The sequence below is a fragment of the Lates calcarifer genome, linkage group LG18 (assembly GCF_001640805.2).
Source record: "Lates calcarifer isolate ASB-BC8 linkage group LG18, TLL_Latcal_v3, whole genome shotgun sequence".
In the NCBI taxonomy this organism is placed as follows: Eukaryota; Metazoa; Chordata; class Actinopteri; family Centropomidae; genus Lates; species Lates calcarifer.
Genome location: NC_066850.1, coordinates 13,681,816 through 13,696,108, shown reverse-complemented (window position 1 = coordinate 13,696,108; position 14,293 = coordinate 13,681,816). Strand labels below are relative to the sequence as shown.

Below are 14,293 nucleotides of genomic sequence, written 5' to 3'. Positions count from 1 at the left end.
TAAGTGGATGGAAACATACAGAGCCCCTGAGAGGAGATGAGAACGTTTTTATTTTTTGGCTGGTCTACAACATTAGCTACGGTCCTACAAATGGGAATGTTAGTGACTCTGACTGAGTGTCAGTTTCTCCATTGGCCGTTACTCCAATAAATTTAATTTGTCTGAACACTTCCTGTTAAATGATCAGGAGGTGTTTACAGGCTGACACTAGGCAGAATGCAACTACGACACAATAATCTCACGAATATGCTTATTAGCTTATTAACATCTAGCAACATTTGGCAAATTTTCAAGCAAGTTTCAGCTACTTGCCATTAAAGTAGTTTTTAATGGCTGCTCCACAAGTTTTTAACTATGTCCTAAATTTCACACATTGACCACACACAGTCCAAAGAGTCCAGAGAGAAAAGCTGAATTGGATTATGAAGTTGACTGCCACAACAAGTGTACCATTAACTATGTGTGTGCAGTGAATTGACATGGTTGTGCTATTGTAACTACTGTACTCCTGACCTGCTGTCGTGCTATGGTCACCAAGACACAACAGTTAGAAGCACTGCTGGTTTTAATCCTGTGGTGATGCTTTCTTAACTAATATTTTACAGGAAAAAAGAAGAGTAGTCACTGTATAGCTGCTGTAGCCACATCCACATCCAGACAGAGTGACTGCAGCTGTGCTCACAGCTGGTGGCAGCTCAGCCTTTGAAAGGAGGAATGGTTAATAAATGCATCATGTTAAGTGTCACAGTGTCTCTTCTCTGTGGTATCTGCAGAACTGGAGTGGACCAACACACTAATTCTTCCTATGGATCAGGGAGAACACGGAAAGGATTGCAAGGTCACGTAAAAGTAAAGAAATCATTCCCATTGCAATCCACTGGGGACTCAGCAGAAACACATTTAAAGAGACACTACAGAGTCACACCACAAAGCCTGTTAATCATTCCCGACACCCATATTCAGGCCCAACATTGGAAAGTTGACGGCCACCACATCGTCATCTCATCAGTGTAAATTTGTGTTGCCTCTGCTTTACAGAAAAACCAACGTGGTCCTGGATGAATTTCAGTCTACAGTGATTTTGTTCTGCAGCCTCATCACCAAACAGATCAAATCATAACATCATCCCTCCATCTCCTGATCTGGATATTTCATCTCTCTCTCTCTCTGCCACAGTCCATCTCTCTACACCTCCGCTAACTCCCCCACTGCCATCTCCATCTCCCCCCTCTTTGTTTGGCTCCTCTGGTTTTCCCAACAGTCTATCAGCTTTCAGCCAAAGTGATATGGGAGACAGGTGAAATACACACATTAATGATTCATCCTGGATTTTGTGTGTGTGAGAGAGTCTCTCATTTCACTGAATAGTATTCAGTTATGACCCTATATAACAAAAAACAACTAAATCCTCACTTTAAAGAAGCGCCAATCAAAATTTAGCCACAGCAAACCTGAGCAAAAAGTCAATGGAAAGATGTGAGCGTGCACAAATAGAAGCTAATTCACTGGAGATGACAGAACCTAAGGCAAAGAAAAATAAATAGTTGTCTTAAAATATACTAAATAAATAATTGTCTTAAAGTAGAGTATAAAAATATATTATAAAAAGTTGTCCCAATAGTAGTCAGTTCACATTCAGCTCCCCTTATTGGCTTGAAGAGACTGTCCACTGCCCGAGGGAAGAAACTGGGATCATGGGAGATACACTTCTTAGATCTTGGTTGCTTTTAACTATTTATGTCTGATTTTAGTCGTCAGGTGTCTGGATCTTAAATGATCGGAGAAACAAGCTGAACAAACGTTAGCAGCAGCTGAACTCCACCCAACAGCATCAGAAAAACACTGATTTCTAATACTAAACTGCTTTATTCAGTGTTTACTGGTCAATGACCAGGTCTGTTTTGGAGAGGAGAAGACCTCTGAAGATCCTAACCAAGAGAAGCTGAGTACAATGACAGCAATGGTGGTGAAGATAACTCCCATGATTCTACTCTACTTCACCAACTCTGCCTTTTGTCATTGTTTTGACTGAGAGACCCCTGCTGGCAGAAAATTACATAATGTGCATTTAATCCCACCTGACTGTTACATGGTACTATGTCTGCAAATGTTTCAAACTAAAAGTCCTGTTAATAAATGAAGGGTTTCAGCTGCTTCAACTGCTTGATACCTCATAGTCAGTTTGCCAGTCTGTATTAAATCTACAGCTACTGGATGGGAGTTTCCCCCTGCTACCCTCCAGTTTTTAGCATAGCTAAGCTATGCTAAACACATCTTCCTGTGAACCAGACACAGGAAGATGAAACTGAGATCGATTCTCTCATCTGACGCAGTGTTTCTTTAAATGAGGTTTGAAGCAAACAAACATGAAGTCTGACCTCTGCAGCTCTCTGTCCATCAGCTTCAAACCCACTGACTGCTGCTGCTCTAACAACAACCTGTGTGTGTGAGTGTGTGGGTGGTTGTTTGCTAATGGCTAAAACAACAACATGTTCTGTTACCACTTAATCCAATATCAGGAACAATAACCACAGCCAGACAGGCTCAACACACACACACACACACACACACACACACACACACACACAGCTGATGTTATTATCAGCCTGTGTCTGGCTGCAGTTTAAACAAACTCTCATTTTCTCTGTTTCATGCTGGAAATAAAAACAGAGACCAACAAGTCAATAAACAGTTATCTGCAGTGTCGGATAAAACTAAGATTCAACATTTGATCAATAAAGCATCAGCAAATTGATTTTAGGTTTTTTGTTTTGTCCGACAAACAAACCAAAACCCCAAAATATTCAGTTTAGTGTTGTAAAACATCAAGAAAACTAGAAAATATTCAAATTGAGAAGCTGGAATATGTCATTTTATTCTCAGATTACAGCCTCTCAAATGAGAGGATTTCCTGATTTTCCTTGCCAAATAGTATCAAAGTAAACTAAATATTTTTGGGTATTTGGTCTTTTGGTATAACAAACAGATATCTGCAGACATTCTGTTCGGTTCTGCAAAGCGGGGAATTTTTTAACAAACATGTTAATCGATTAATCGATAATGAAAATAATCCTTAGCTGCAGCCCTAAACTGCTACACAAACAAAAAAATATTTATGTGGAAAATGAAGCAGCGAATAAATAAAAACAACAAACAACCAAATAACATCTAATCAATAAAACACACTGACAAGCACACACAACAGCTTGTAAATAAAAAGAATAAAATCCTGAAACTGAACCTCTAAATAAACAAACAACCTTACCAAGCAAACATGTAAACATTGTCGATCCTCCCTGTAGTTGACAGGAAGCTTTTCACTCAATGAACACAGACACAGAGAGCGACAGCCTGCCTGTCAGTCAGAGCTCAGGGACCTCTCGCTCCATTTCCTGATCTAGTCATGTCGTGATCTCTGATTGGCTTAGAGGGGGACAGCGCTCAACCTGCCACCTGATTGGCCGTTGTCCAGGTAATGCCATTATCCTGCTGCGCTTCCTGTCAGGATCAGGTGCTATTTCTGTCCCCCCCCACCCCACCCACCCCCCTTAACACACACACACACACACACACACACACACTCACACACTCACACACACACACACACACACTCAGTAATAACCATTAATTAGCTGATAGCCCTCAGGGCAGGAGGGGGGAATCCAATTTGGACCAATCAGATTGGGGAGGGTGGAATGGGTGAGGTAGGGGGGTAAAGTGACTTGCAAATCAACAAAAATCAAATTTTTAAAATCAAGTATTGATCAGACAATTAATCAATTAGTCAAACATTTGATGGACAGAAAATTAATCAGCAGCTGTTTTGATAATCGATTCATCTTTTCAGACATTTTTAAAAACATTTTCTGGCACAAAAATGTGACCATTTGCAGTTTTTCTTTAACTAAAAATAATCATTCCTGCATAATCAGGTTGTGGACGTTTAGTTGAAAAAAAAAAACTAGCTGTATTATAGTGTTTTCTAATTCATTTAGTCAAGTAAAGCATGAACCCATTTTATAAAATTTAATAGACTAAAGGATTAACAGGATTAATGTAAAAATCAAGTTTTATTTTAACTACAGTAGCACTATAATATTAATATGGTAAATATGTTCCTATCAGGGCTGCCAATTATATTTCCAATTAATCAACGAATCATTTGTTCTTCTGTGCTCAGCCCAAAACCCAAAGATATTCAATTTATTATCACATCTGATGAAGAAACATAACAAATTCTCGGACCTGAGGAGCTAGAACCAGCAAAAGGTTCTTTTCCTGTGAAAAAAAAGGCTAAAATGATTGTTCACTAATTAAAAATAGTTATTAGTTAATTTTCATTTCCATTCAAAAATAATGTCAGCATGGTTTTCTTCTGTTGTCTGTTGTGAATGTCATGAGAAAGTAGCTGATACAGTTCTAAACAAAAAAATGTATATTTCCATTTATCAGGTTGAATAATGAAGCGGTTGTAGAGACGAGTCGTTTTTTGCAGCGGGTTAACTGAGCTGCTTCTCCACAGAGCGCTGGCGGGAAAAACGTGAGAGGCACGTGCAACATCCAACTCAATGAGATCACACACACACACACACACATAGAGCTGAATGAGTGGGTTGACATGAGGTTAGATTATTCACGCTTATGTTGCCTCCTTTGAGAAAAAAAAGACTCCAATTCAGTGCAGAGCTGAAATCTGACGTTAGACCTTCTTATTCTTATTATGTCATATTTTTTAATGGCTGACAGCAGAAAATATGACTTACATTAGTTCTTGTAGGGCTGCAACTATAGATTATTTTATTATTCTGGCTATTTTCTCAATTTATTTTATTTACAATTAAATCGTTTGGACAATAAAAAGTCAGGAAATAGTATAATAGGAAAAATGTTAATTATAATTTCCTTTAAAATGTCATATTTTGTCTGATCAATGCTGCAAAACTCACATTTAAGAAGCTAGAACCAGAGAATTCTTTCTTTTCTTAATAGTGATCATTTGATTATCAAAATAGCTGCCTATTGATTTTCTGGCAGTCAACTAAATGATTAATCAAGAAATCATTAACATTTCAAGAACAATATCTAAAGAATCAAAATGACTTGGCTACAGCAACAAATAGCAGGAATTAGGGGATCTACTGCCATAAAACCACAGAGGACTGCACGATTAATCATATTAAAATCGCAATCTCGATTCAGAGCTCTGTGCGATCTCACTTCTAAATGCCAGCGATTCTGCTTCATCAGGGACACCAGCTTCAACAAAACAAGCAGCAGAAACACAAATAAACCAAGCGAGAGTGAGTGACAGCAGCTAAAGACAGTTTGAGTCAGAAGTTGTGTTAGGACAAATAACAACAGCTAAAATGAATCCAGAATAAAACCCAAGCTGATGGTGGTAAGAACCACCCCACCCATTTTCTCTTTTTCCCTCTTGAATCAACAGGGTATTTTACAACTGTATAATGCTGCAGCAGCAGCAGCAAAAACTTTCCAATGGGCTGCTGCAACAAAATATATATATAGTGGAAACACTGCAGACATAAAGTTGGCACCTTGGTCACAGCTCAGTTCTCTCTCTTGCCGTCCAGTCACATTGTCTGTCCTCTGTTTTCATCAAGTATCTAACTCCACAGTTAGTTTTGTGGTTTCGTCATTTTAAAACAAGATTTGGCTGTAAAGCTTACAGCCTGTCACTCTGTTGCTCTGGCAGTGATCTGTGTGTGAATTCTGAGGCAGCTAAAAGTGTAACGACTTGTCCACTGACTATGAGTTTAATCAGAGTCTTCTCACTGATGCATTAAATAGTCGACATTGAGGGAAGCAGCCATAGAACCTGACACAGTTGATCACCATACCTGTCAAGCTCAAGGAAATAATAGATGTGATCACCTACCACTTAGCTAAAGATATGGTGGTTCCACTGCCGTTATGAGGCCTCAAATCATTGTTGTTTTACTTTCTATTAGTTCATTTTTAAAGGCTTTGTTTAAGAGGATTGTTGTTGAATAAAGATTTCACTGAGGAAAAACACACTTTCTTTAGCAGCCTATTTTCAGACATAGGCATTTTTCAGAAAGGATTGTGGGAGTATTTTAAGTAATCAATAATTTATTGTTAATTTCCTTTCTATCTTTCTTCAACCTAGTTTGATGAGACTGGGAATAATACTTGTCAAGTTATTAATGCCCAAACATGGCTTCTAATGAACCAAGGTTATAAAAATGAAATAATATCCAGGACTGAAAACTTACATCATAATTGAACAAAAATATTTAACAGGCCTTAGTTTTGGAACCAAATGTTATAAAGACAAACAGTGACAGCGAAAATCTGAGACGGTGCTGCAACAACTTTACTGGATTCTGTCTGATTTGACCGCCAAAACGTGCAGGTAGAATGTGTTTTTATAGAGAAAACACATGAAGCTACAGTCGTTAGAAGTGAACACACACACACACACACACACACACACACATACACACACTCCTGGATGAATCATGTTTCTCTCTGTGGGTTTGAAGTGGCGTCAAAGTTACCTCCACTAGTAGACGTAACACACACCACTGATATGAATTATTTAATAGTGTAACACACACACACACACGCAGGCTCGACACTTTTGTGTGTGTAGGCTGAGATTTGAACTTGAACACAGTGAATCCTTCTGCTGTGATTTAATGCTGCATATTTAAACATTTGGTTTTGTGGTTCTTCCACTGAAACACTTAAAACATAAAACCTCAAAACGACCTTCAGCCAGTCAGATCACTTTAAAGATCAAAACCAGCTGATCAGCTTGACTCTGAAGAAGAATCATCACATTTGATAGTTGTCTGTATATGGGTAGTAGTGTACATGGGTACACTACAAGTAGGAGCTGCTGACAGATAATTAGGCAGATTTTATTTGTGCCAATTTGACTGTAAACAGACATGAGCTAAAACAGAGTTAAAGCTAACACACTGACTCCATGACAACATACAGTATGCTTCATACTACAGGATGTTTTCATCTTCTTAGCACTGTCCACATCAGCCAGCCATACACAACACATTTTTGTGACATTTTTATTTTTATTTCTTCCATGTTCATTCACTTATTTTATGCACAAATTGAAAATGCTCATAAAAACAAGTGGACAATAACACAGCCAGTGAGCTGCAGATGACTGGCTCTAACTGCAGTTTCTCTAGTTTTTGGGGGGTTTTTTCCAACCTATTTTAATAAACAGTTGGAGCCTGACAGCACAGCATCCTGGGACATAGACGCACACAAACCTCTACCAGTGAGGAGGCACAGTGAAACACCGCAAACTCCACCTCATCTGATCAGTTTCAGTGAAGATTTCAACGCTCGACATTCAATTCAGATTCACCGACAACAGACAAGATCATTCTAACACACAAACACACACAACTACAGCAGACTGTGTGTGACGACCAGTTTGCACGTGTTGTGGGAACCTGACAGGGGAGCAAAGGCCACGCACACAAACATACACACAGACACACACACACTAGTGTCTTGCAGGCATGTGGTGTGATGCAGCAATGGGAGGTGACTGGATACCATCTGGGGCTTACACAACCTCCCTCCATCCTCTCTCCTCAGCCTTCATATAAACACTGAGTATGTTAAAGACTGACTCTAAATACACTTACAATAATAGTAATATGTTGTAGATTTACATGTAATATTAACTTGGCTAACAATAATTATTAATACAGAGTTGTCTGTTGATTATTTTCCAAAATAATCAATGAATTATTCTGTAGTATCAAATCACAATTTTCTAAAAAGCCCTTGGGAACAACAGTCCAAAACTACAACTGAGTGATAAAGGTATAACGTTAATTATCGCATTATAATTTGCCTTGATAGAAATATAACAAATAATCGATAAATGTTCAATATAATCAAACAAAAACTGCAGTACTGCATAGGCAAATATTTAAACTTAACTGGGACATAAACAAAAAGAATGTGTGTTTTTTTAAAATGTTAAGAGCCGCAGCAATTACATCGATCGGCAAGAGCTGGTCGATGAAACAGTAACGATAATTATTACGACATAATTTTTATATGGCTATATAAAATTTTCCTCATTAGAAATATAACAAATAACTAAATGTATAGAAAGAGAGACTTTTTTCTGTAGTGCTTTGTTTTATTCTGTCACTAAACCTTGTTTCTTTTTTCTCTCCATCTCCATCTACCAGTGATGTGATTTTTCACAGTGATGTGATGGAATGGCAATGGCCTACAGGGACAGGTCATGTGACCACGCACAGAAAGTCAATTAACACAAAATAAGGTTATGTAAGGCAGCGTTAAGGCCTCACAGCGGTTTCTCATTGATAAAAGCAGAAAGGGCTGCAGAGGACAGCGTGGGCTAAAAATCAAGTTATAGCGTCACAAACATAGACACTTGGTCCTCGTTAGCTGATCTCAAAATATTCTAAATAATTACCTATGTTTACATTTGTTATTTTCTATGTGAGACAGTTAAATTCAGTTTAAATTAAAATAATCATATCTATGCATGCTGGCATGGCACTCCTGATCTCTCTTGAACATCATAAGTCATAAGAGGAAACAACCATTTGCTTTCTAGTGATAAAAGGTCGATTATCTCAAGATAACAGAGCTAATTTTCTGAGATAAAAGAGAGATAAACTGCCCTTTGCATCCAAATTTTTGCAAAAAAATTACAAATCTACTGTAGTTAACAACATAACTAACAGGCTTGTGTAAATGTGACAACAAATGTAATAAACAATTTTCATATCAAATATAAACAGCTAACAGTCTAATAGGCGTGGCATGTTGACATACATCCTGACAGTCTCTCCCTGCTGCATGTCTATTGTCCTGTTTCAACAAATACAGAAAACTCAAGATGCAACAAGTGTTCAGCAACTGTTCCTTGTCCTGGACTGACTCTTTAAATAACTGGTATCTCTAATGTGAATATATTATTTATATTTCATATTAATTTTTCAAAGCACTCCTACCAAGTGTGTGTATGGGTCCAATGGAGCAAGTGTTTTATTCATCAGGCACTGTGCGGGGTGACCTATATCCTACTGGAAGGACCCCTGGAACCTGATCAATGTGAAGACTGAGCTGGAGACACAGTGGAAGACAGAAAGACAGGTCCGTAAACTCCCAGCATCCCTCATCTGTCTCTTAGTTCCACCGGAGGTTTCTCCAGATTGCCTCCACTCCCACAATGCATCTGTGGTGACAACACCTCTGACTGTTTCGGCAAAGGATTGTGGGAGTGTTGGCGGGCGAGACTTCTCAGTTGAGTTATGTAGATAGTCAGATAAATTAATAATCTGCTACATTTTTCCTAAAAATAAATGTCTGCCCACGGTGAATCAGACTGTGTGTCCTCATTCCACACTCTACTCTGATACTGTGAAGTATAACTAACAAACATCCACTACTGTGAAACTAGTTCACAAGACATTAATGCTTTGCACTAAAACAAAATGTGGGCCTGACTCATTACTGAATAGGAGAACTCATTCTTTAATTCACTGTGTTAGACAACAATGACCTGAATGTCAATTTCTTAATGTTATCTTTAGAGTTGCAACTAATGTTCATCAATTTCCTCAATTAAAACAAATAAAATAATAAAAATGCCTGTTAGAATTTCCTACAGCCCAAGGTGATGTCCTCAAATGTCTTGTTTTGTCTGATTAACAGTTCAAAACCCAAACATACTGGGGCTACACCAAACCATACTGCAAAAACACAGATTTTTAAAGTGAAACAGCCTTAATTAAAGTTTTCACCAGATTTAATCACCTAGTCTGTTTGTTTGGGAGAGGAGAGCTTTGACTTTTGACCATCAAAATCTAATCAGTTCATTTTTGAGTCCAAGTGAATGTTTGTATGTTTTTATCAATTTTTATTACTGATTAAAATCTACAAATCCATTGTTTGACTAATGGTTTCAGCTCCATCTGGCCCAGAAGAGAATGTGATAGAGCTACTGGCCTTTTCCTCTCTCACAGTCAAAGTCGATTTTTAACCAGGATCTCTCTCTCTCTATCTCGCTCTATCACTTTTATCCGTCTCTCTCATTAAGAACCAGTCCATACCAGTCCCTCCGTCTGTCTGTTTCTGTGTTTCAATGTCACTCTGAAGGTCGCTGCTGTTTATCTCAGAGTTACGTAACTACCCATTGTGTAGGTAAGTGGGTCTCACACACACACACTCATGATTAGGGTTTCCATGGCAACAGAGAGCGCAGCAGCATCTCTCCTCCAGTGCTGTAGATGGAGGAGCTACACCTCCTCATCCATCATTCACTTACTGTCCCTTCATTCTGACCTCTGACCTCTTCAGTATTAGGCACCTGTAACCTCTGAAGAGGCAAGAGATGACCCTAGTTCATCAGACGATCATATTAGCGAGGACTCTGTGGGGAACTGCAGCAGCAGCGCTCACTAATACCAGCTTCCAGAAATTTCTGATCTGCAGCCTTCAACTGCATTTGTCAGACTGAGGCTGACTCAGATTCTCAGACGTTAAAGGAGTCAGATATAACGACCTTATTCAGCTGCTGATGGTACAAAAAACACAAACTCATCCTTACCGACTTCAGACTCAATCCCAATAACAATAACAACATGGTTGCAATGCACACTGGCCAAGCATCAGTAACAACCACTGGATAAATGGGACAGGTCATAAAGACTGCAGTGAAAACAGCAGGTGCAGGAAAGCATTGAACATTTCTATAGGAGCAAAACAAAACAGCATCCATTTACATCCATATGTGTCAGCAATGTGGTTAGCAGAGACATCAAAAATGATTTTTTTTATCCAGTTTTAAGTTTCCCCCATGATCCCACGCTATGTCATTTAACTTTGCATACTGTGTGTTTAAAGGACAGAGTTGATCATGGATCTAATGGCGAAACCTGCCCACCCTCCCAAAATGAAAAATCCAACCTCACCAGGACCAAAGCCCTGATACATTTAGGTGTTTCTCATCAACTTGCAAAGTGGAAAACGTCCAACACTTCCTGAGAGGTTTCTGTCTTGTTGTCTACTCTACAGGACACAGTGCATTTCATGTTTCTACTGAGGTAGCTTGCTAACATGACACAACAAATCTACATTCAGTCCACACCAACGACAACATCTTAGTCAAAACAAGTAAAACTCAGAAAACCCCTTCCCACTCCCCTTCCTCCTCATCCAATCAGCAAGCATATTACTCACCACGGTAACCAGATGTCGTGCAGACACCGCGGCGTGCTCAGGCTGCACTTCGTGATGTGGCCGTGCCAGCAGGTTGAGGGTTCGATGACCACCAGGCTCCTGACGAAACCGAGACTCCAGGAGGGTGGCCGGCATCACCTTGTCTAAACCAGCAGGGGGCTGACGGTGGTGGTGGTGATGATGATGATGAAGGTGGGTGTGGGACTCGTCCACATTGTGATGCTGCTGTTGGTTCAAGTTGCGCTGAGGGTCCAGAGGTGGGGGGAGGTGACCAGAGCGACGAGAAGGGAAGAGGCGAAGCTCATGATCACCAGAGGACGATTCTGAAAGGGAGAAGATAATGATTACGTCAGAATGAAAAATGTGTTTGTTCCCCAAGTGGAAGATCAGACCTTTGATTTACCATTCAAACTCTGTCGTACTTTATTGAAATGCTGAGTCCTGATGATAAAATGCAATGATCATGATTTCAGCTTCTCAAATGCTGCTTTTGCTTTTAATATTTTTAAGAATTTTGAGGTTTGGACAAAACAAACATTATGAAGGGAAATTGTGACAACATTTCTCACCATTTTCTGAATTTTTACAAACTGAACGATTATTTGTAAGTTTTCTCTGCTGTTGAGCGTGCTCTTTTGTCAGGAGCAGGTGGTGGTGTTGATCACTGCCAAGAGCTTCAGCCATCATTGCATTTACTATACAAGATGTTATGTCCTCTGAGTAGTAATATTTCTACAGGACAGTCTGGATTAGGCAGACCAGGGCTAGGTGGTTAGCATGCTAACTTCAGTAGAAGAAAAGAAGTAATAGAGCCATTGGTGATGTTTTCCACCACTAGAATCAGCTCTTGGTGAGTAAAGGAATGATGTTTGATGCTGAACCCACAACGTCTTCTAGACTGATGAGTAAACAGCTCTTAATGCTAACATTATGCAGTGATAGCAAAAAGTTACATACTCTCCTTCAATACCTAAAATACATTTTTCTGATTATACTCACACACTTACACACAAGTAACATATTCAATACAGGACTTTTACTCATAATGGAGTATTTTTACAGACTGGTATTTCTTCCACCACTGCACCTTTTATTTTTCTTTATTGAGGAGGGACTCATCTAGCAGTAATTTCAGACTCAGTTTTTAATACTTGAAGAAGACACCGTCCAGAAAGAGGAGATAGTTTTAGTCTTTTGTTTTAATTGCTCCACAAATCTCTTCCCGTCTTTTAAATATTTAGTCCTTCAACAGCACATTCAGCAGGACTCCCAAAGAGACAGCAGTAAGAGAGATGAGAGCAGGAGATCCCATCTGTCTGTCGGCCTCTCTGCTGCTGTCACAGTGTCTTTGGTCCAGGATGGAGGCTTTCATCAGTCTGCAGGCAGGCTGAGAGGAAACCCCTGCACACCAACTCAACTCAGCCAACTGTGACGAATATGAACACTGCATAATTCATACTCAGTCTTTATTTATCCTGAGAGAAAAAAAATCTACAGAGTGAAGCGTTTTTTTTTTCCTCTGGAAGCATCCTGCCTCATATTTACAGCTGCATAAGTTCATACTGGGGAATGTGAGAACCTGAGATGGACTCAACAAAACACAGACTAAAACCTTCCTCAGCTGAACCTGAGCCCCGTCAAATTTTCAGATTAAAGTGGAGCTGACGCTGTAAGTCTGACCTTCACACACCCTGAGCTGACAGACCGTCTATCCGTCGAATCGGCTATTTGTTCTGGCAGAAAATACACTGAAAGGAAGCCACAAAAAAAAATATCTGACAGTGTCCTCTGACTTGTGTCTAACAGCCTGTCTGGCTGTTGAAAACAGGACTATTTTTCTTGACTGCATCCGTGCCAAAAAACCACTTGTGTCAGTCCATAAAAGCAGAGAGAAACACAAAAACTGCCACTGCAACCAAAACTGACCCAGACTTTAAACTCACCTGCCATTAGCAGCTCATGAGACACTATTTTAAAGAATAACACCTCTTATAGGTAACCTATTAAAGAGTAAGATCTTGTAGTTCTTGTTTAACCAGAAATATCACTATATATCACAACCAGACTCCAGGTACATTGCTCTTGATCAATACTGTACTGATTCAAAACATTTTTTGTCCGTATTAATCATTTACACCCAAAAACATGGGAAAATAAAACCCAGGTTCAAAAACATCTTCAGAGAGGATTTTATGTGCACAAGGCTGTACCTTCAACCTACACAACTATTTTGACCCTGTATTTTTAAAAGACAGAATATGCAGAATAAAGACGAGACTGACTGTTTCGTGTGAGCTTCCTATTCATGAAAAAGAGGTTTTTCTGTTTCAACCCAGAAAAGAGGTTGCAGCAGAGCAGGTGTTTCTCCAAAATAGATTATAATTTGCTGTGTGACATTAGAAATAACAGGAAACAGTTGGTTCTAGTGGTTAAAAATAAAAAAAACCCTAAACCAGTCTGAGATGGCTGCAGAGCTGACACAGCTTCTCTCCATCTCCGGCCTCTTTTCTCCCTAGCGACAGCGTCCTGGTTGCTATGCATGACGCTGAGCTGAGCCGAGCTCTGATTGGACAGGAGCTGTCAGCCAATCATGGATCGAGTTAGAGAGGGGCTGACAGGTAATTCTGTGGGGAGACCACACTCCCCAGCACACAGGCTAGAAAATGACTGTGTCTGTCTGCCTCTGTCTGATGTTATGTTGATAATAAAATTTATAAAGATCCATGAATCAGCAAAAATAGAAAGATTGAAGCGTTCTTACTTACGGTTTCTGTTCAGGTGAAGACACTCATTTACTCAAAAAATGACTAATCTATACTGATCCAACCTGTGGGATCACAATAAAAACTGATTCTTGGTTGTATTCAGATCATATATTTAAGTGAAAGTATGTAAGCATAATCAGGAAAATGTACTTAGTATTCAAAGTATTCAAAATAACAAAAACCATCCCCTGCGAGTGTTGTAATGATCTAATGTATTAACAGTATCAAAAATGTTTAATGCAGTTTGGTATACAGAGTGTAACTAATATATATTATCAGGA

The 14,293-nt window shown here is 39.2% G+C and overlaps 1 protein-coding gene across 3 annotated transcripts in view; it reads right to left on the bottom strand.

Moving 5' to 3' along the window:
• The window catches only part of ptprr (protein tyrosine phosphatase receptor type R), a 45,116-nt gene that overhangs the window by 18,175 nt on the left and 12,648 nt on the right, over positions 1 to 14,293 (bottom strand). For all 3 annotated transcript variants that reach the window (XM_051077739.1, XM_018702819.2, XM_018702818.2), the window contains one exon: positions 11,248 to 11,570. In XM_051077739.1, coding sequence (XP_050933696.1) covers positions 11,248 to 11,570 — 323 coding nt within the window. The remainder of the gene's footprint in view (positions 1 to 11,247; positions 11,571 to 14,293) is intronic.